General features: G+C 42.0%; 1 protein-coding gene across 2 annotated transcripts in view; it reads left to right on the top strand.

Moving 5' to 3' along the window:
* Positions 1-23,776, top strand: part of plod2 (procollagen-lysine, 2-oxoglutarate 5-dioxygenase 2) — a 145,278-nt gene that overhangs the window by 100,514 nt on the left and 20,988 nt on the right. The window contains exons 11-14 of one of the 2 annotated variants that reach the window (XM_031836446.1): positions 1,676-1,780; positions 13,322-13,447; positions 15,830-15,971; positions 18,970-19,032. In XM_031836446.1, coding sequence (XP_031692306.1) covers positions 1,676-1,780; positions 13,322-13,447; positions 15,830-15,971; positions 18,970-19,032 — 436 coding nt within the window. The remainder of the gene's footprint in view (positions 1-1,675; positions 1,781-13,321; positions 13,448-15,829; positions 15,972-18,969; positions 19,033-23,776) is intronic. The other variant, XM_031836447.1, reaches the window with a different exon arrangement.

The raw sequence follows: 23,776 nt of genomic DNA, 5'->3' as shown, positions 1-23,776 counted from the left end.
AATCAAGAAGCTCAGTCACTCTGATGTTTAGTTGGAAACGGAAGCTCAGTCACTCTGATGTTTAGTTGGAAACGGAAGCTCAGTCACTCTGATGTTTAGTTGGAAACGGAAGCTCAGTCACTCTGATGTTTAGTTGGAAACGGAAGCTCAGTCACTCTGATGTTTAGTTGGAAACGGAAGCTCAGTCACTCTGATGTTTAGTTGGAAACGGAAGCTCAGTCACTCTGATGTTTAGTTGGAAACGGAAGCTCAGTCACTCTGATGTTTAGTTGGAAACGGAAGCTCAGTCACTCTGATGTTTAGTTGGAAACGGAAGCTCAGTCACTCTGATGTTTAGTTGGAAACGGAAGCTCAGTCACTCTGATGTTTAGTTGGAAACGGAAGCTCAGTCACTCTGATGTTTAGTTGGAAACGGAAGCTCAGTCACTCTGATGTTGAGTTGGAAACGGAAGCTCAGTCACTCTGATGTTTAGTTGGAAACGGAAGCTCAGTCACTCTAATGTTTAGTTGGAAACGGAAGCTCAGTCACTCTGATGTTTAGTTGGAAACGGAAGCTCAGTCACTCTGATGTTTAGTTGGAAACGGAAGCTCAGTCACTCTGATGTTTAGTTGGAAACGGAAGCTCAGTCACTCTGATGTTTAGTTGGAAACGGAAGCTCAGTCACTCTGATGTTTAGTTGGAAACGGAAGCTCAGTCACTCTAATGTTTAGTTGGAAACGGAAGCTCAGTCACTCTGATGTTTAGTTGGAAACGGAAGCTCAGTCACTCTGATGTTGAGTTGGAAACGGAAGCTCAGTCACTCTGATGTTGAGTTGGAAACGGAAGCTCAGTCACTCTGATGTTGAGTTGGAAACGGAAGCTCAGTCACTCTGATGTTGAGTTGGAAACGGAAGCTCAGTCACTCTGATGTTGAGTTGGAAACGGAAGCTCAGTCACTCTGATGTTGAGTTGGAAACGGAAGCTCAGTCACTCTGATGTTTAGTTGGAAACGGAAGCTCAGTCACTCTGATGTTGAGTTGGAAATGGTGTCAAATTAGGAGCACCTACATATAAAGGTTTTGTATTGGTGTCAAAAGATTTAAAATATATTCAGGTAGAAAACAAATACATATCTGTCAAATGTTTAGCCTGAAACAGATCTACAGTTTGTCTTGGATAAAAAACTGTTTTAGCCAAGGAGGCAATTTAGACAGGAAACCCACTGAACACACCAAGTCATTCAGAACTAAACCCACTGAACACCACCACTAACTAACAGGCTCATAGAGAACTAACTAACAGGCTCATTGAGAACTAACTAACAGGCTCATTGAGAACTAACTAACTAACAGACTCATTGAGAACTAACTAACAGGCTCATTGAGAACTAACTAACTAACAGGCTCATTGAGAACTAACTAACAGGCTCATAGAGAACTAACTGACAGGCTCATAGAGAACTAACTAACAGGCTCATAGAGAACTAACTAACAGGCTCATTGAGAACTAACTCTCTGTAGCATAGAATTAGCAGAGAGTAGTGTTTTACTTAGGATCTAATAATCTCTATCTTGCAAATTACGATTTATGTCAGTGTATGTGCTTGGTAGCGCATCAGGCTACCATCATGTTGTCAGTCGAATTGATCAATAATGATTGATTAGATGTTTTGTTTCCTCCATTTCTTTAAACCAGGGGGCTGTGTCGTAAGGACCCAGGCTGTGACTTCTACCTCAGTATGGATACTGACGTGATGCTCACCAACAGGCAGACCCTGAAGCTCCTCATCGAGCAGAACAGGTATGGTATTGTTAGGGTTAAGGGTTAGGGTCTGATTAGGCCATTTGAACAGGTATGGTATTGTTAGGGTTAAGGGTTAGGGTCTGATTAGGCCATTTGAACAGAACCGGTATGGTATTGTTAGGGTTAAGGGTTAGGGTCTGATCAGGCCATTTGAACAGAACAGGTATGGTATTGTTAGGGTTAAGGGTTAGGGTCTGATCAGGCCATTTGAACAGAACAGGTATGGTATTGTTAGGGTTAAGGATTAGGGTCTGATCAGGCCATTTGAACAGAACCGGTATGGTATTGTTAGGGTTAAGGGTTTGGGTTTGATCAGGCCATTTGAACAGAACAGGATGATGTCTTTATAGTGTTGCGGCTGTTTCTACTCAGGGGAATTGTCTTATAGGCAGAAGCCCAATGATCTAACATGCATGCACAGTGTTTACATACTTGTTATGGGGTGTATAAGGAACAGGGACTCTTATTGTGTTAATGCTGCTGGCCATAAGGAACAGGGACTCTTATTGTGTTAATGCTGCTGGCCATAAGGAACAGGGACTCTTATTGTGTTAATGCTGCTGGCCATAAGGAACAGGGACTCTTATTGTGTTAATGCTGCTGGCCATAAGGAACAGGGACTCTTATTGTGTTAATGCTGCTGGCCATAAGGAACAGGGACTCTTATTGTGTTAATGCTGCTGGCCATAAGGAACAGGGACTCTTATTGTGTTAATGCTGCTGGCCATAAGGAACAGGGACTCTTATTGTGTTAATGCTGCTGGCCATAAGGAACAGGGACTCTTATTGTGTTAATGCTGCTGGCCATAAGGAACAGGGACTCTTATTGTGTTAATGCTGCTGGCCATAAGGAACAGGGACTCTTATTGTGTTAATGCTGCTGGCCATAAGGAACAGGGACTCTTATTGTGTTAATGCTGCTGGCCATAAGGAACAGGGACTCTTATTGTGTTAATGCTGCTGGCCATAAGGAACAGGGACTCTTATTGTGTTAATGCTGCTGGCCATAAGGAACAGGGACTCTTATTGTGTTAATGCTGCTGGCCATAAGGAACTCTGCAGGTTATATTACTGCTGAAGGTTATATTACTGCTGAAGGTTATATTACTGTTGAAGGTTATATTACTGCTGAAGGTTATATTACTGCTGAAGGTTATATTACTGCTGTTGAAGGTTATATTACTGCTGAAGGTTATATTACTGTTGAAGGTTATATTACTGCTGAAGGTTATATTACTGCTGTTGAAGGTTATATTACTGCTGAAGGTTATATTACTGCTGAAGGTTATATTACTGCTGAAGGTTATATTACTGTTGAAGGTTATATTACTGCTGAAGGTTATATTACTGTTGAAGGTTATATTACTGCTGAAGGTTATATTACTGCTGAAGGTTATATTACTGTTGAAGGTTATATTATTTCTGCTGACTGCTGAAGGTTATATTACTGTTGAAGGTTATATTACTGCTGAAGGTTATATTACTGTTGAAGGTTATATTACTGCTGAAGGTTATATTACTGTTGAAGGTTATATTATTGCTGCTGACTGCTGAAGGTTATATTACTGCTGAAGGTTATATTACTGTTGAAGGTTATGTCTGTTTTATACAGTCTGTCTGTTTTATACAGTCTGTCTGTTTTATACAGTCTGTGTCTGTTATATACAGTCCATGTCTGTTTTATACAGTCCATGTCTGTTTTATACAGTCTGTGTCTGTTATATACAGTCTATGTCTGTTATATACAGTCCATGTCTGTTATATACAGTCTATGTCTGTCTTTTCTCTCTTTTCCCTCCTCTTGATTGTTCAAGTGTTGTCTCTTTAAACCAGATGTCTTTGTGGTGGTGGCAGACCTGTGACAGAATGGAGCCCTGGTTTGAGTCCCAAATGGCACTCTAATCCCTATAGCTCTGTAGGTCCTTGTCAAAATGTAGGGCACGACATAGGGAACAGGGTGCTATTTAAGTCCCTGGAGGCCCGAAGAGAAAGCCCTCTGGGTTATTTAAAGAGGCCATGGGAACTCTCCAATCTGTCTACTCTCCTGGACATTCAGTATTTCCTTGTCGTCCATCCCATTTCCTGCATTGTCTCCATATTGTAGATGAACGCTGTAATTTATGGTAATGCATCCTATATAAGTTGTTTTAGCTCCGTTCTTCGTGATGTTCGTGGCTTTAAAAATATAGTGTTTGAGCTCCAACAGCGGGGATGTGTGTCTATGTCTCACGCACATTTAAATGCAAACTCACACCGAGCGGCCTTGTGTCTTCCCACCACCATTTAGGAACTGGCCAGCAGAATGCCTGTGTGAATTCAGCATATGTCTGGTTTACTGTAATATGACCCAGTGAGGTTCTGCTCTAGCTTTACCCACTTGGTAGCAGTCCTCCCGGGACACTTTGGGTTCTGAGCTGCAGGATGTCCGTTACACCACTAAGACACCCAGTATATCTGATGGCTGACTGGGAAATGACACCTAGTTATATCCTGTTTGGCAGAATTACACACTCTCTGTCTCCTCTCTGTCTCCTCTCTGTCTCCTCTCTCTCTGTCTCTCTCTCTCTCTGTCTCTCTCTGTCTCTGTCTCTCTCTGTCTGTCTCTGTCTGTCTCTGTCTCCTCTCTGTCTCTGTCTCCTCTCTGTCTCTCTCTCTCTCTGTCTGTCTCTGTCTATCTCTGTCTGTCTCTGTCTCCTCTCTGTCTCTCTCTCTCTCTGTCTCCTCTCTGTCTCCTCTCTGTCTCTCTCTCTCTCTCTCTGTCTCCTCTCTCTCTCTCTCTGTCTCTCTCTCTCTCTGTCTCCTTTCTCTCTCTCTCTCTCTCTCTGTCTCCTTTCTCTCTCTGTCTCCTCTCTCTCTCTCTCTCTCTCTCTCTCTCTCTCTCTCTCTCTCTCTCTCTCTGTCTCCTCTCTGTCTCTCTCACTCTATCTGTCTCCTCTCTGTCTCCTCTCTCTCTCTCTCTCTCTCTCTCTCTGTCTCTCTCTCTCTCTCTCTCTCTCTCTCTCTCTCTCTCTCTCTCTCTCTCTCTCTCTCTCTCTCTCTCTCTCTCTCTCTCTCTGTCTCCTCTCTGTCTCCTCTCTGTCTCTCTCACTCTGTCTCTGTCTCTCCCCTTGTCTCTATCTCTCTCTCAGTTCAAGTAAAGAGCTTTATTGCATGGGAAACGTGTACATTGCCAAATCAAGTGAAATGGATAAATAAAATTGAAATAAGCAAAAAGTGAACAGTAAATATTGTACTCACACAAGTTTCAAAAGAATAAAGACATTATTTGGTGGTTTACGTAGTACTTGGGGGATATTTTTGCAGAATTCTGTATGCATTCTCAATTTGGTGTTTGTCCTATTTTGTGAATTCTTGCTTGGTGAGCCCAGACCTCACAACCATAAAGGGCAATTGGTTCTATAACTGATTCAAGCATTTCTAGCCAGATCCTAATTCGTATGTCGTATTTGATGTTCCTTTTGATGGCATAGCATGCCCCTCAAGGCTCTTCTTGCCTTGTCTCTCAGATCGTTCACAGCTTTGTGGAAGTCACCTGTGGCGCTGATGTTTAGGCCAAGGTATGTATTGTTTATTGTGTGCTCTATGGCAATGGTGTCTAGATGGAATGTGTAGTTGTGGTCCTGGCAACTGAACCTTTTTTGGGATACCATTATTTTTGTCTTACTGAGATTCACTGTCAGGGCCCAGGTCTGACAGAATCTGTGCAGAAGATCTAGGTGCTGCTGTGGGCCTTCCTTGGTAGGGAACAGAAGAACCAGATCATCAGCAAACAGGAGACTTCAAATTCTAGTAGGGTGAGGCCAGGTGCTGCAGACTGTTCTAGTGCCCGCGCCAATTCGTTGAAATATAGGTTGAAGAGGGTGGGACTTGGGCCTCCCAGGTGGCGCAGTGGTTAAGGGCGCTGTACTGCAGCGTCAGCTGTGCCACCAGAGACTCTGGGTTCGCGCCCAGGCTCTGTCGTGACCGGGAGGTCCGTGGGGGATGACGCACAATTGGCCTAGCGTCACCCGGGTTAGGGAGGGTTTGGCCGGTAGGGATATCCTTGTCTCATAGCGCGACTTGGTTGGGTTGTGTATCGGAGGACGCATGACTTTCAACCTTCGTCTCTCCCGAGCCCGTACGGGAGTTCTAGTGATGAGACAAGATAGTAGCTACTAAAACAATTGTACACAACGAAATTGGGGAGAAAACGGGGTAAAATTCAACAACAACAAAAAAGAAGAGGGTGCATCCCTGTCTCACCCCACGGTGGAAAGAAATTTGCGTGATTTTTGCCAAATTTATTTGTGTAATGTTTGTATTTTTTCCTCCAAGCTTTTTTGAAGTTTAACATATCTGACACTCGTCACACTTTATCTCATCTGGTAGGCTCGTGTCACTGGGCAGCTCTCGGCTGTGCTTCCCTTTGTAATCTGTAATAGTTTGCAAGCCCTGCCACATCCGACGAGCGTTGGAGCCGGTGTAGTATGATTCGATCTTATTCCTGTACTGATGCTTTGCCTGTTTGATGGTTCATCGGAGGGCATAGCGGGATTTGTTATAAGCTTCCGTGCGAATGTTGCCAGTAATCCATGGCTTCTGGTTGGGGTATGTACGTACAGTCACTGTGGGGACGACATCCTTGATGTACTTATTGATAAAGCCAGTGACTGATGTGATGTTCTTCTCAATGCCATCGGAAGAATCCCCGGAACATATTACAGTCTGTGATAGCAAAGCAATCCTGTAGTTTAGCATCTGCTACATCTGACCACTTTTTTATTGGCCAAGTCGCTGGTGCTTCCTGCTATAATTTTAGCTTGTTAACCTCTAGTGTTGAGCAATCCCGTATCCGGGAGCGTAATCATAGCCTCAAGCTCATCACCATAACGTTAACTATTCATGAAAATCGTAAATGAAATGAAATAAATATATTGGCTCACAAGTTTAGCCTTTTGTTAACAACACTGTCATCTCAGATTTTCTAAATATGCTTTAACCAAAGCATTTGTGTAACAGTATTGATAGCTAGCATAGCATTAAGCCTAGCATTTAGCAGGCAACATTTTCACAAAAACAAGAAAAGCATTCAAATAAAATCATTTACCTTTGAAGAACTTCGGATGTTTTCAATGACGAGACTCTCAGTTAGATAGCAAATGTTCATTTTTTCCAAAAATATTATTTGTGTAAGAGAAATCGCTCCGTTTTGTTCATCACGTTTGGCTAAGAAAAAAAAACGAAAATTCTGTCATTACAACGCAAAACTTTTAACTTTTAACCAAATTAACTCCATTATATCGACAGAAACATGGCAAACGTTGTTTAGAATCAACCCTCAAGGTGTTTTTCACATATCTATTCGATGATAAGTCATTCGTGGCAGTTTGGTTTCTCCTCTGAACCAAATGGAAAAATGCACGCAGCTGGAGATTACGCAATAATTACCACGGAGGACACCAAACGGGCACCTGGTAAATGTAGTCTCTTATGGTCAATCTTCCAATGATTTGCCTACAAATACGCCACAATACTACAGACACCTTGGGGAAAACGTGGAAAAGGTAAGCTGACTCCTAGCTCCTCCACAGCCATATAAGGAGTCATTGCCATGAGGCTGTTTCAAAAAATGCGGCACTTCCTGATTGTATTTTTATCTGGGTTATTTCTGTAACATCAGTTCTGTGGCACTCACAGACAATATCTTTGCAGTTTTGGAAACGTCAGAGTGGTTTCTTTCCAAAGCTGTCAATTATATGCATAGTCGAGCATCTTTTCGTGACAAAATATCTTGTTTAAAACGGGAACGTTTTTCATCCCAAAATTAAAAAAGCACCCCCTATATCGAAGAAGTTAACAGAAATCAGGAGGATGGAGTTATGGTCAGATTTGTCAAATGCAGGGCGAGGGAGAGTGTTGTACGTGTCTCTGTGTGTGGAGTAAAGGTAGTCCAGAATGTTTTTTCCCTCTGGTTAGACATTTAACATGCTGATAGAAATTCAGTAGAACTGATTTAAGATTCCTTGCATTAAAGCCCCCGCCCACTAGGAGCACCACCTCTGGATGAGCGTTTTCCTGTTTTTTTGGTGGAATACAGCATGTTTTATGTAGACAGCCACAAAAAATACAGATTAAATCTCTCTTGGTAGATAGTGCAGTCTACAGCTTATCACGAAGCGAGCAAAACCTTGAGACTTCCTTAGATATCATGCACCAGCTGTTGTTTACATAAATACATAGGCCCCCGTCCCGTGTCTTACCAGAGGCCGCTGTTCTGTCTTGCCGATTGTGTATAACCCACCAGCTCTATGTTCTTAATGTCGTCGTTCAGCCATGACTCGGTGAAACACAAGATATTACAGTTTTTAATATATTATGGTAAATGATATACCTGCTTTCAGTTCGTCCCATTTATTTTACAGCGATTGAACATTAGCTAGCAGAACAGAGGGCAGATTAACCACTCGTTGCCTGATCCTCGCAAGGCACCCAGATCTTTTGCCTTGAAATCTCAGTTTCCTTCTCCAGTAAATCACGGGGATTGGGTCCTGGCTGGGTGTCGTGCAGTAGTCTTAGTCCCGACTCATTGAAGAATAACTCTTTATCCAATGTGAGGTGTTTTGTTTTTATTTGTTTGTCTATTAGGGTGTGCATACGTGGTCTGTCGTACGGTAATTTGTAAAAAAAATAAAATTGACATTTGCTCAGTACATTGTTTGCACTGAGGAAATGTAGAAGTCTGCTGTTAATTATAATGCAGAGTATTTTTCCAAGGTTGCTGTTGACTCATATCCCATGGTAGTTATTGGGGTCAAATTTGTCTCCACTTTTGTGGATTGGGGTTGTCAGTCCTTGGTTCCAAATATTGGGGAAGATGCCAGAGCTGAGGATGATGTTTAAGTTTTGGAATTTGTGGTCTGTATATTTTTGTTATTTAATGTAGGATACCATCAACACCACAGGTCTTTTTTATTTTTTTATTTTGTCTTGTAGTTCATTCAATGTAATTGGAGAATCCAGTGTGTTCTGGAATCCAGTGTGTTCTGGAATCCAGTGTGTTCTGGAATCCAGTGTGTTCTGGAATCCAGTGTGTTCTGGAATCCAATGTGTTCTGGAATCCAGTGGGTTCTGGTCTTTAATAGTTGATTCTAAGATTTGTATTTGATCATGTATATGTTTTTGCTGTTTGTTCTTTGTTAAAGAGACAAAAAAAGATTGGAGAAGTGGTTTATCCAGACATCTCTGTTTTGGATAGATAACTATTTGTGTTGTTGTTTGTTTAGTGTGTCCCAAGTGGTTAGATTCTATGGATTATTCAATTACATAGAGCTGATTTCTGACGTGCTGTTCCTTCTTTTTCCGTAGTGTATTTCTGTGTTGTTTTACTGATTCGCCATAGTGAAGGCGAAGACTCAGGTTTTCTGGGTCTCTGTGGTTTTGGTTGGATAGGTTTTGCAATTTCATTTTTAGGTTTTTGTATTCTTCTTCAAATCATTTGTCATTGTTGTTGATTTTCTTAGGTTGTCTGATTTGCAATTTTTTGATTTGATAGGGAAGCTGAAAAGTCAAATATATGCAGTGAAAATGTGAAGGTGGGGTGAAGTGAAGGTGGGGTGAAGTGAAGGTGGGGTGTAGGTGAAGGTGAAGGCAGCATGTAACCTAGTGGTTAGAGTGTTTGACTTCAAATCAAATCAAAGTTTATTTGTCACGTGCGCCGAATACAACAGGTGTAGACCTTACAATGAAATGCTTACTTACAGGCTCTAACCAATGGTGTGGAAAAAAAGGTGTGTGTGTCTGTGTGTGTGTGTGTGTGTGTAGGTAAGTAAAGAAATAAAACAACAGTAAAAAGACATTTCAAAATAACAGTAGCAAGGCTCTATACATACAGACACCTGTTAGTCAGGCTTATTGAGGTAGTATGTACATGTGGGTATGGTTAAAGTGACTATGCATATATGATGAACAGAGAGTAGCAGTAGGTTAATAAGAGGGGTTGGCGGGTGGTGGGACACAATGCAGATAGCCTGGTTAGCCAATGTGAGGGAGCACTGGTTGGTCGGCCCAATTGAGGTAGTATGTACATGAATGTATAGTTAAAGTGACTATGCGTCTATGATAAACAGAGATTGGCAGCAGCGTAAAAAGAGGGGTTGGGGGCACACAATGCAAATAGTCCAGGTAACCATTTCGTTACCTGTTCAGGAGTCTTATGGCTTGGGGATAAAAACTGTTGAGAAGCCTTTTTGTCCTAGACTTGGCACTCTGGTACCGCTTGCCATGTGGTAGTAGAGAGAACAGTCTATGACTAGGAGGCTGTGGTCTTTGTAACTGAAAGGATGTAAGATCAAATCCGCAAGCTGACAAGGTAACAATCTGTTGATCTGAACAAGGCAGTTAATCCACTGTTCCTAGACTGTCATTGAAAATAAGAATTTGTTCTGAACCGACTTAACTAGTTAAATTTAAAAAATTACAGTGAAATGTTTTCTCCAGGAAGTTGTCTAAAAGGGATTGAATTTGTTGTTGCCTAATTGTTTTTTTGTAGGTTTCCACACTACTTTCCTTCCATCTATAGCATTTCTTAAAATTATTCACATCCTTTGGCTTTGATGCTTCATGATTGAGTTATAGCTCTGTTCAGAGAGACTGGGATTTTGCTGTCATCTGATAGGGGTGTCAGTGGGCTGACTGAACGGTCTGAGAGGCTCTGGGTTGAGGTCAGTGATAAAATAATCTAATTTATAACTGGCAAGGGATGAGCTATAAGAGTACCTACCAAATTAGTCCCCTCGAAGCCTACCATTGACTATGTACAGTGCGACATAACTGCAGAAGTTGTGACCCATTTCTGTTGGTAGGTTTGTCATAGTTGTTTCTAGGGGGTCATATTTTGGAGTGAATACTGTAACCTCCAGGTAGGTGTTTGTCCCCCTGTGTGCTGAGGGTGTCAGGTTCTTGTCCGATTCTGGCATTTAGGTCGCCACAGACTAGGACATGTTCCTGAGGCTGGAAAGGATTGATCCGGAACCAATACACGCAGTCAGTCAGGAAAGCTAAGGCCAGCTTCTTCAGGCAGAAGTTTGCATCCTGTAGCTCCAACTCCAAAAAGTTCTGGGACACTGTGAAGTCCATGGAGAACAAGAGCACCTCCTCCCAGCTGCCCACTGCACTGAGGCTAGGTAACACGGTCACCACTGATAAATCCATGATTATCGAAAACTTCAAAAAGCATTTCTCAACGGCTGGCCATGCCTTCCGCCTGGCTACTTCAACCTCGGCCAACAGCTCCGCCCCCCCCGCAGCTCCTCGCCCAAGCCTCTCCAGGTTCTCCTTTACCCAAATCCAGATAGCAGATGTTCTGAAAGAGCTGCAAAACCTGGACCCGTACAAATCAGCTGGGCTTGACAATCTGGACCCTCTATTTCTGAAACTATCTGCCACCATTGTCGCAACCCCTATTACCAGCCTGTTCAACCTCTCTTTCATCTCGTCTGAGATCCCCAAGGATTGGAAAGCTGCCGCAGTCATCCCCCTCTTCAAAGGGGGAGACACCCTGGACCCAAACTGTTACAGACCTATATCCATCCTGCCCTGCCTATCTAAGGTCTTCGAAAGCCAAGTCAACAAACAGGTCACTGACCATCTCGAATCCCACCGTACCTTCTCCGCTGTGCAATCTGGTTTCCGAGCCGGTCATGGGTGCACCTCAGCCACACTCAAGGTACTAAACGACATCATAACCGCCATCGATAAAAGACAGTACTGTGCAGCCGTCTTCATCGACCTCGCCAAGGCTTTCGACTCTGTCAATCACCATATTCTTATCGGCAGACTCAGTAGCCTCGGTTTTTCGGATGACTGCCTTGCCTGGTTCACCAATTACTTTGCAGACAGAGTTCAGTGTGTCAAATCGGAGGGCATGCTGTCCGGTCCTCTGGCAGTCTCTATGGGGGTGCCACAGGGTTCAATTCTCGGGCCGACTCTTTTCTCTGTGTATATCAATGATGTTGCTCTTGCTGCGGGCGATTCCCTGATCCACCTCTACGCAGACGACACCATTCTATATACTTTCGGCCGGTCTTTGGACACTGTGCTATCTAACCTCCAAACAAGCTTCAATGCCATACAACACTCCTTCCGTGGCCTCCAACTGCTCTTAAACGCTAGTAAAACCAAATGCATGCTTTTCAACCGGTCGCTGCCTGCACCTGCATGCCCGACTAGCATCACCACCCTGGATGGTTCCGACCTAGAATATGTGGACGTCTATAAGTACCTAGGTGTCTGGCTAGACTGCAAACTCTCCTTCCAGACTCATATCAAACATCTCCAATCGAAAATCAAATCAAGAGTCGGCTTTCTATTCCGCAACAAAGCCTCCTTCACTCAAGCCGCCAAGCTTACCCTAGTAAAACTGACTATCCTACCGATCCTCGACTTCGGCGATGTCATCTACAAAATGGCTTCCAACACTCTACTCAGCAAACTGGATGCAGTCTATCACAGTGCCATCCGTTTTGTCACTAAAGCACCTTATACTACCCACCACTGCGACTTGTATGCTCTAGTCGGCTGGCCCTCGCTACATATTCGTCGCCAGACCCACTGGCTCCAGGTCATCTACAAGTCTATGCTAGGTAAAGCTCCGCCTTATCTCAGCTCACTGGTCACGATGGCAACACCCATCCGTAGCACGCGCTCCAGCAGGTGTATCTCACTGATCATCCCTAAAGCCAACACCTCATTTGGCCGCCTTTCGTTCCAGTACTCTGCTGCCTGTGACTGGAACGAATTGCAAAAATCGCTGAAGTTGGAGACTTTTATCTCCCTCACCAACTTCAAACATCAGCTATCTGAGCAGCTAACCGATCGCTGCAGCTGTACATAGTCTATTGGTAAATAGCCCACCCTTTTCACCTACCTCATCCCCGTACTGTTTCTATTTATTTACTTTTCTGCTCTTCTGCACACCAATATCTCTACCTGTACATGACCATCTGATCTTTTATCACTCCAGTGTTAATCTGCAAAATTGTAATTATTTGCCTACCTCCTCATGCCTTTTGCACACATTGTATATAGACCCCCCCTTCGTTTTCTACTGTGTTATTGACTTGTTAATTGTTTACTCCATGTGTAACTCTTTGTTGTATGCTCACACTGCTATGCTTTATCTTGGCCAGGTCGCAGTTGCAAATGAGAACTTGTTCTCAACTAGCCTACCTGGTTAAATAAAGGTGAAATAAAAAATAAAATAAAATTCCTCTCTAGGATGGAGAAGCTGTCATCGTTAAAGTATGGGGATTCTATTGGTGGGATATACTGTAGGTAGCACACGTGAGGCCATTTTTCTCTGTTGACATAAATCCCTTATTATTTTCTAGCTAAATGAAATAATAATAAATGAAAATTAAATGTAAACTGTTCCTGTTTTTTGAATAATTTAATAGAGTGGGTTATGTCTCCTCTATATCAAATATATATATATATACCCCCTGAGTCTTTACCTCTCCTTCTTCTCCTTCTTCTTCTTCTTCTTCTTCTCTTTTCTGACAGGAAAATAATTGGTCCCCTTGTCACTCGTCATGGCAAGTTGTGGTCCAACTTCTGGGGGGCGTTGAGTCTGGATGGTTACTATGCCCGTTCTGAAGACTACATCGACATCGTGCAGAGCAAGCGTGTGTGAGTGTCCTGTCCTCAACCAATGGGGTCGGGTTCTTCCTATAAACCATCACTCCTGTATATCAACATTCTGGGTGATTTGTAAATGTAGGAGTATTTCTCACACACTGATCTGTTTCATGGAAGCCACAGTGCCACAAAAGTATACCTTTAAACTGTGAAAGCTACTAGATAGTTTACTAGGTTGTCATAGCCTGGGTTTATGGGTTACTAGATAGTTTACTAGGTTGTCATAGCCTGGGTTTATGGGTTACTAGTTAGTTTACTAGGTTGTCATAGCCTGGGTATATGGGCTACTAGTTAGTTTACTAGGTTGTCATAGCCTGGGTTTATGGGTTACTAGTTAGTTTACTAGGTTGTCAGGGCCAGGATATATGGGTTACTAGTTAGTGTACTAGGTTGTCAGAGCCAGAGTTTATGGGTTGCTAGTAAGCTTACTAGTTAGTTTACCAGGTTGTCAGGGCCAGGGTTTATGGGTTACTAGTTAGTTTACCAGGTTGTCAGGGCCAGGGTTTATGGGTTACTAGTTAGTTTACCAGGTTGTCAGGGCCAGGGTTTATGGGTTATGTGAGTGAATGGTTGTGTGTAAAATAAACCGTAAAGGAAAGACCTCTCTAAACCAGACCTCTGTCTTCCTAAACCACACCTGTCTTCCTAAACCAGACCTCTGTCTTCCTAAACCACACCTGTCTTCCTAAACCAGACCTCTGTCTTCCTAAACCACACCCCTGTCTTCCTAAACCACACCCCTGTCTTCCTAAACCACACCTGTCTTCCTAAACCAGGCCTCTGTCTTCCTAAACCACACCCCTGTCTTCCTAAACCACACCCCTGTCTTCCTAAACCACACCCCTGTCTTCCTAAACCACACCTGTCTTCCTAAACCAGACCTCTGTCTTCCTAAACCACACCCCTGTCTTCCTAAACCACACCCCTGTCTTCCTAAACCACACCCCTGTCTTCCTAAACCACACCTGTCTTCCTAAACCAGACCTCTGTCTTCCTAAACCACACCCCTGTCTTCCTAAACCACACCCCTGTCTTCCTAAACCACACCCCTGTCTTCCTAAACCACACCTCTGTCTTCCTAAACCAGATCTCTCTTCCTTAACCAGACCTCTGTCTTCCTAAACCAGGAGAGTGGTCACTTCCTAAACCAGGAGAGTGATCACTTCCTAAACCAGGAGAGTGATCACTTCCTAAACCAGGAGAGTGATCATGTTCCAGACTTCTCTTCCTAACCAGGAGAGTGGTCACTTCCTAAACCAGGAGAGTGGTCACTTCCTAAACCAGGAGAGTGATCACTTCCTAAACCAAGAGAGTGGTCACTTCTTAAACCAGGAGAGTGGTCACTTCTTAAACCAGGAGAGTGGTCACTTCCTAAACCAGGAGAGTGGTCACTTCCTAAACCAGGAGAGTGATCACTTCCTAAACCAGGAGAGTGATCATGTTCCAGACTTCTCTTCCTAAACCAGGAGAGTGATCATGTTCCAGACTTCTCTTCCTAAACCAGGAGAGTGATCATGTTCCAGACTTCTCTTCCTAAACCAGGAGAGTGATCATGTTCCAGACTTCTCTTCCTAAACCAGGAGAGTGATCATGTTCCAGACTTCTCTTCCTAAACCAGGAGAGTGATCATGTTCCAGACTTCTCTTCCTAAACCAGGAGAGTGATCATGTTCCAGACTTCTCTTCCTAAACCAGGAGAGTGATCATGTTCCAGACTTCTCTTCCTAAACCAGGAGAGTGATCATGTTCCAGACTTCTCTTCCTAAACCAGGAGAGTGATCATGTTCCAGACTTCTCTTCCTAAACCAGGAGAGTGATCATGTTCCAGACTTCTCTTCCTAAACCAGGAGAGTGATCATGTTCCAGACTTCTCTTCCTAAACCAGGAGAGTGATCATGTTCCAGACTTCTCTTCCTAAACCAGGAGAGTGATCATGTTCCAGACTTCTCTTCCTAAACCAGGAGAGTGATCATGTTCCAGATCATGACATGTTGAATATAATGAAAAATCTGTATTGCAGCTCATTAATATGAAGTATTGTCAGTACTAAAACTAAACCCTCTCTCTCTATCTTTCGCTCTATCTCTGCTCTCTCTTTCTCTCTGGTCTCTCTATATATTTCTCAATCCATATCTCTCTCTCCTCTCTCTCAATTTAAATTCAATTCAAGGTGCTTTATTGGCATGGGAAACATATGTTTACATTGCCAAAGCAAGTGAAATAGATAATATACAAAAGGGAAATAAACAATCAAAAATGAACAGTACACATAACACTCACAATAGTTGTAAAATAATATAGACATTTCAAATATTATATTATTGGCAATGTTGTAACAATATGCAAATGGTCTCTGCTCTCGCTCTTTTCTCAGGGGTGTATGGAACATTCCCTACATGGCTCATATATACTTGATAAAGGGAGAGGTCCTGAGAAACCAGCTGAAGGAGAGGAACCATTTTGTTTTGGAGAAACTGGATCCCGACATGGCTCTGTGCAGACACGCTAGAGAACTGGTAAAACCACTCAGATTATCTAGTTAGCAGCTCCTGAATTGACAATAATACTCTGTTTAGAATATGAGAGTGTACAGGACTTCTGGTTGATATACATTAGATTATACAGGACATCTGGTTATTATACGATTGTATTCAGCCTCCTGAGGTTGAAAACACGCTGTTGCGCCTTCTTCCCCACACTGTCTGTGTGGGTGGACCAATTCTGATTGTCAGTGATATGTACAACGAGGAACTTAACTTTCCAGCTTCTCCACTGCGGTCCTGTCCATGTGGAGAGGGGCGTGCTCCCTCTGCTGTTTCCTGAAGTCCATGATCAGCTCCTTCATTTTGTTGGCATTGAGGGAGAGGATATTTTACAGGCACCCCTCTCACAGGTTCCTCACCTCCTCCCTGTAGGCTGTCTCGTCATTGTTGGTAATCAGGCCTACTACTGTTGTGTCGTCTGCAAACTGGATGATTGAGTTGGAGTCATAGATGAACAGGGAGTACAGGAGGGGACTGAGCACGCACCCTTGTGGGGCCCCTGTGTTGAGGATCAGCAAAGTGGAGGTGTTGTTTCCTACCTTCACCACCCGGGGGAGGCCCGTCAGGAAGTCCAGGACCGAGGTGCATAGGGTGGAGTTCAGACCCAGGGCCCTGAGGTTATTGGTTAGCTTGATACTGGTACTATGGTACTATGGTGTTGAAGGCTGAACTATAGTCATTGAACAGCATTCTTACATAGGTATTCCTCTTGTCCAGATGGGATAGGGCAGTGTGCAGAGTAATGGAAAATACATCGTCTGTGGATCTATTGGGGCGGTATGCAAATTGAAGTGGGTCTAGGGTATCAGGTAAGGTGGAGGTGATTTGATTCTTAACTAGCCTCTCAAAGCACTTCATGATAACAGAAGTGAGTGCTACGGGGCAATAGTCATTTAGTTCAGTTACCTTTGCCTTCTTGGCTACAGGAACAATGGTGGACATCTTGAAGCAAGTGGGGACAGCAGACTGGGATAGGGAGAGATTGAATATACCAACCAGATGTCCTGTATATTTAAGGTTATGTTATATTAGTTAATGATACTTTTGTTAGGTTATGTTAGTTCATGTTTATATTAGTTTATTTTAGTTCAGGTTAGGTTATGTTACGTTGTGTTAGGTTATGTTAGGTTATGTTGTGTTAGGTTATGTTAGTTTATGTTAGATTATGTTGTGTTAGGTTATGTTATGTTAGGTTATGTTAGATTATGTTGTGTTAGGTTATGTTATGTTAGGTTATGTTAGATTATGTTGTGTTAGGTTATGTTAGGTTAGATTATGTTGCGTTAGGTTATGTTAGATTATGTTATGTTAGGTTATGTTAGGTTATGTTATGTTAGGTTATGTTAGGTAATGTTATGTTAGGTTATGTTAGGTTATGTTATGTTAGGTTATGTTATGTTAGGTTATGTTAGGTTATGTTATGTTAGGTTATGTTAGATTATGTTAGGTTATGTTACTTTATTCTATGTTGTGTTAGGTTATGTTATGTTAGGTTATGTTAGATTATGTTGTGTTAGGTTATGTTAGGTTAGGTTAGATTATGTTGTGTTAGGTTATGTTAGGTTATGTTAGATTATGTTGCATTAGGTTATGTTAGATTATGGTATGTTAGGTTATGTTATGTTAGGTTATGTTATGTTAGGTTATGTTTATATCAGTTTATTTTAGTTCAGGTTAGGTTATGTTAGGTTATGTTGTGTTAGGTTATGTTATGTTAGGTTATGTTAGATTATGTTGTGTTAGGTTATGTTATGTTAGGTTATGTTAGATTATGTTGTGTTAGGTTATGTTAGGTTAGATTATGTTGTGTTAGGTTATGTTAGGTTATGTTAGGTTATGTTAGATTATGTTGCGTTAGGTTATGTTGCGTTAGGTTATGTTAGATTATGTTATGTTAGGTTATGTTAGGTTATGTTATGTTAGGTTATGTTAGGTTATGTTATGTTAGGTTATGTTACTTTATTCTATGTTGTGTTAAGTTATGTTACGCTATGTTAGTTATTGATAGTTTATATTAGGATATGTTCGTTTATGTTAGTTTGTGTTAGATTAGGTTAGGTTATGTTACTTTATGTTAGGTGATGTTAAGTTAGGTTATGTTAGTTAATATTATGTTAGGTTATGTTATATTAGGTTATATTAGTTTGTTAGGTTATGTTAGGTTATATTAGGTTATGTTATGTTAGTTTATATTAGGTTATGTTAGGTGACATGTTAGTTTATATTAGGTTATTTTATGTTAGTTTATATTAGGTGATGTTATGTTAGTTTATGTTAGGTTATGTTAGTTTATATTAGGTGATGTTATGTTAGTTTATGTTAGGTTATGTTATATTAGGTGATGTAATGTTAGGTCATGTTAGTTTATGTTATATTAGGTGATGTTATGTTAGGTTATGTTAGGTAAGCATCTGCTGTGGTATCCTGTACCCAGTCTGTCTCCATGTGTTTGTATGTCCTTAAGGTATGATCTCCAGCATCTTTGGTGCGTGCAGGGCTCTCCGCTCCACTGGTCCCATCATTTTGCACCTCCTTTCCTCCTCCTCCTCCTCCTCCTCCTCCTCCTCTTCTGCTCGTCTGTGTCATGTGACCATGTCCAAACAATGGGAATGTCTGGCTGATTTCCCAACCTTGTGTTTTTTCACTTCCCTGGTCCTTGTAGACTTTGAACTAGTCTGTCTAGTCTGTCTGTCCAGCTGGGCATTATGGCATCCCGTCACGTGTCACCCCATGCTAACACCTACTACCATGGAGCTCTGCTACATCACTTCACTCTGTCCCAGCATGCACCACTTACTAAGATAAAAACTACCAAAACATCAGCTTCAGAGGGAATCTTGGTCTTCCTCGTGCAACGCAGCAGGCTCATCTCCTTCCCATGCCTCCCCCTCCTGTATGTTAAGTCTTACCTACCTGTCTATCAAGCTCTCTCTCGTTACAACATTTACATGGTGATTTTCCTTCGTTTTAGACCAATCACAGAGAGAAAGACTCCCCCAACCCGGAAACATTCCATATGCTCAGAGTTCCAAAGGTTTTTAACTGCTTTCATTATTCTATTTGGTGTCAATATCAATTTCCAATGGGTTTACAATGTAGGTTTACAATGTAGCTTTACAATGTAGGTTTACAATGTAGGTTTACAATGTAGGTTTACAACGTAGGTTTACAATGTGGGTTTACAATGTAGGTTTACAATGTAGGTTTACAATGTAGGTTTACAATGTAGGTTTACAATGTAGGTTTACAATGTAGGTTTACAATGTAGGTTTACAATGTAGGTTTACAATGTAGGTTTACAATGTAGGTTTACAATGTAGGTTTACAATGTAGGTTTACATATAACGTAGGTTAACAATGTAGGTTTACAATGTAGGTTTACAACGTGGGTTTACAATGTAGGTTTACAATGTAGGTTTACAATGTAGGTTTACATATAACGTAGGTTAACAATGTAGGTTTACAATGTAGGTTTACAATGTAGGTTTACAATGTAGGTTAACAATGTAGGTTTACAATGTAGGTTTACAATGTAGGTTTACAATGTAGGTTTACAATGTAGGTTTACAATGTAGGTTTACAATGTAGGTTTACAATGTAGGTTTACAATGTGGGTTTACAATGTAGGTTTACAATGTAGGTTTACAATGTAGGTTTACATATAACGTAGGTTAACAATGTAGGTTTACAATGTAGGTTTACAATGTAGGTTTACAACGTGGGTTTACAATGTAGGTTTACAATGTAGGTTTACAATGTAGGTTTACATATAACGTAGGTTAACAATGTAGGTTTACAATGTAGGTTTACAATGTAGGTTTACAATGTAGGTTAACAATGTAGGTTTACAATGTAGGTTTACAATGTAGGTTTACAATGTAGGTTTACAATGTAGGTTTACAATGTAGGTTTACAATGTAGGTTTACAATGTAGGTTAACAATGTAGGTTTACATATAACGTAGGTTAACAATGTAGGTTTACAATGTAGGTTTTACAATGTAGGTTTACAATGTAGGTTAACAATGTAGGTTTACAATGTAGGTTTACAATGTAGGTTTACAATGTAGGTTTACATATAACGTAGGTTAACAATGTAGGTTTACAATGTAGGTTTACAATGTAGGTTTACATATAACGTAGGTTAACAATGTAGGTTTACAATGTAGGTTTACCATCTAGGTTTACCATGTAGGTTTACCATCTAGGTTTACCATGTAGGTTTACCATGTAGGTTTACCATGTAGGTTTACCATGTAGGTTTACCATCTAGGTTTACCATGTAGGTTTACCATCTAGGTTTACCATGTAGGTTTACCATCTAGGTTTACCATGTAGGTTTACCATGTAGGTTTACCATGTAGGTTTACCATGTAGGTTTACCATGTAGGTTTACAATGTAGGTTTACCATGTAGGTTTACCATGTAGGTTTACCATGTAGGTTTACCATGTAGGTTTACCATGTAGGTTTACCATGTAGGTTTACCATCTAGGTTTACCATGTAGGTTTACCATGTAGGTTTACCATGTAGGTTTACCATCTAGGTTTACCATGTAGGTTTACCATGTAGGTTTACCATCTAGGTTTACCATGTAGGTTTACCATGTAGGTTTACCATGTAGGTTTACCATGTAGGTTTACCATGTAGGATTTACCATGTAGGTTTACCATGTAGGTTTACCATGTAGATTTACCATGTAGGTTTACCATCTAGGTTTACCATGTAGGTTTACCATGTAGGTTTACCATCTAGGTTACCATGTAGGTTTACCATGTAGGTTTACCATGTAGGTTACCATGTAGGTTTACCATCTAGGTTTACCATCTAGGTTTACCATCTAGGTTTACCATGTAGGTTTACCATCTAGGTTTACCATCTAGGTTTACCATCTAGGTTTACCATGTAGGTTTACCATCTAGGTTTACCATCTAGGTTTACCATCTAGGTTTACCATGTAGGTTTACCATCTAGGTTTACCATCTAGGTTTACCATCTAGGTTTACCATCTAGGTTTACCATGTAGGTTTACCATGTAGGTTACCATCTAGGTTTACCATCTAGGTTTACCATGTAGGTTTACCATGTAGGTTTACCATCTAGGTTTACCATCTAGGTTTACCATCTAGGTTTACCATCTAGGTTTACCATGTAGGTTTACCATGTAGGTTTACCATGTCCAACACTGGTAGGAAACCATTGTGTTTTTTAATTATTATTTCAGCCACGAAATTGAGGAATCAGTACCTGAATTCTTATGAACATGTTTTCCCATCAGAGCATTACCAGATACCTAACAGATCTGTTTCTGTGATAAATGATCATTTGAACGTTAAAAACATTGAATCGTCTCTAGAGACGTCTTTCAGGATGTCTGCCGAGGCCTCTTAGAGAAGCTCTGCCAAACCAATAGAGATGAAGCTGTCTATCTCTCAGGCTTAAGCCTTTGGAAATCGATGTTGACCTATCTGTCATGGCTGAGGTTAGATACACAGGAAGCACCTGCTTTTGGTCATATCTTTTATCAACAATCCATTTCAAGCTTTTGTGGTGCAGTCCCTTCAGTGCCGCAAGTATAGTATTTAGTAGTTAGTAGGAGGAGTATTTAGAGTATTTAGAAGGAGGAAAAATGATCTGATCCGTCCGTGATAGCCATAGTAATGTAGCCATAGTAATGTAGCCATAGTAATGTAGCCATAGTAATGTAGCCATAGTAATGTAGCCACAGTAATGTAGCCATAGTAATGTAACCATAGTAATGTAGCCATAGTAATGTAACCATAGTAATGTAGCCACAGTAATGTAGCCACAGTAATGTAACCATAGTAATGTAGCCACAGTAATGTAACCATAGTAATGTAGCCATAGTAATGTAACCATAGTAATGTAACCATAGTAATGTAGCCATAGTAACGTAACCATAGTAATGTAGCCATAGTAATGTAGCCATAGTAATGTAGCCATAGTAATGTAACCATAGTAATGTAGCCACAGTAATGTAACCATAGTAATGTAGCCACAGTAATGTAGCCATAGTAATGTAGCCACAGTAATGTAGCCATAGTAATGTAACCATAGTAATGTAGCCATAGTAATGTAGCCACAGTAATGTAGCCATAGTAATGTAACCATAGTAATGTAACCATAGTAACGTAACCATAGTAACGGAGCCATAGTAACGGAGCCATAGTAACGGAGCCTTAGTAACGGAGCTATAGTAACGGAGCCTTAGTAACAGATCTACTATAGTAACGGAGCTACTATAGTAACGGAGCTACTATAGTGACGGAGCTATAGTCACGGAGCTATAACAACGGAGCTATAGTCACGGAGCTATAGTAACAGCGCTATATTCACAGAGCTATAGTAACTGATCTATAGTCAGGGAGCTATAGTAACAGCGCTATATAGTCACGGAGCTATAGTCACGGAGCTATAGTCACGGAACTATAGTCACAGAGCTATAGTCACGGAGCTATAGTAACGGAGCTATAGTCACGGAGCTATAGTAACGGAGCTATAGTCACGGAGCTATAGTAACGGAGCTATAGTCACGGAGCTATAGTCACAGAGCTATAGTCACGGAGCTATAGTCACGGAGCTATAGTAACAGAGCTATAGTCACGGAGCTATAGTAACGGAGCTATAGTAACAGAGCTATAGTAACAGAGCTATAGTCACGGAGCTATAGTAACGGAGCTATAGTAACAGAGCTATAGTAACAGAGCTATAGTCACGGAGCTATAGTAACGGAGCTATAGTAACAGAGCTATAGTCACGGAGCTATAGTAACAGAGCTATAGTCACGGAGCTATAGTAATGGAGCTATAGTAATGGCCACCTGCAAGTTCCCTGCATCCATGATTATTTAAACCCCCCAGAGCCAATCCCTTCGCCCCCTAACCCCCACAACTATGTCACCAGCTTTTCTCCCCAACTAGGCTAGCTGACTAGGCTAGCTGTCTAGACCTTAGCTAACCAGCTTTTCTCTCCAACGCTCTGACCGTCTCAGACTAGGCTAGCTGTTTAGACCTTAGCTACTCCTTTTTACTCCCAGCAGGACACACTCCCTCCAAAAACCATCATGAAAATCATAATTCATAAATTGGAGACATAATTTGCATTAAAGAGAAAACAGATGGTCAAAGATCCAAAACAACCCAGCTGTGATTTGTCAAGGGGAGAAAGACAGAACGCCTAGTCTGAATGTCCAGTCCAGCCACCTGCCACACTCCCCCTACCATGTCCCTCCCTCCCCCTACCATGTCCCTCCCTCCCCCTACCATGTCCCTCCCTCCCTCCCCCTACCATGTCTCTCCCTCCCTCTACCATGTCCCTCCCTCCCCCTACCATGTCCCCTCCTTCCCCCTCCCTCCCCCTACCATGTCCCTCCTTCCCCCTCCCTCCCTCTAACATGTACCTCCTCACTCCTCCCCTTCCTCACCCCTCCCTCCCTCTAACATGTACCCTCCTCACCCCTCCCTCCCTCTAACATGTACCCTCCTCACCCCTCCCTCCCTCTAACATGTACCTCCTCACTCCTCCCCTTCCTCACCCCTCCCTCCCTCTAACATGTACCTCCTCACTCCTCCCTCCCTCTAACATGTACCTCCTCACCCATCCCTCCCTCTAACATGTACTTCCTCACCCCTCCCCTTCCTCACCCCTCCCCTTCCTCACCCCTCCCTTCCTCACCCCTCCCTCCCTCTAACATGTTCCTCCTCACCCCTCCCCTTCCTCACCCCTCCCATTCCTCACCCCTCCCTCCCTCTAACATGT

The sequence above is a fragment of the Oncorhynchus kisutch genome, linkage group LG11 (genome assembly GCF_002021735.2).
Source record: "Oncorhynchus kisutch isolate 150728-3 linkage group LG11, Okis_V2, whole genome shotgun sequence".
Lineage (NCBI taxonomy): Eukaryota > Metazoa > Chordata > Actinopteri > Salmoniformes > Salmonidae > Oncorhynchus > Oncorhynchus kisutch.
Note: the sequence above shows the minus strand (reverse complement) of the source record. Positions and strands in the feature narration are given on the sequence as shown.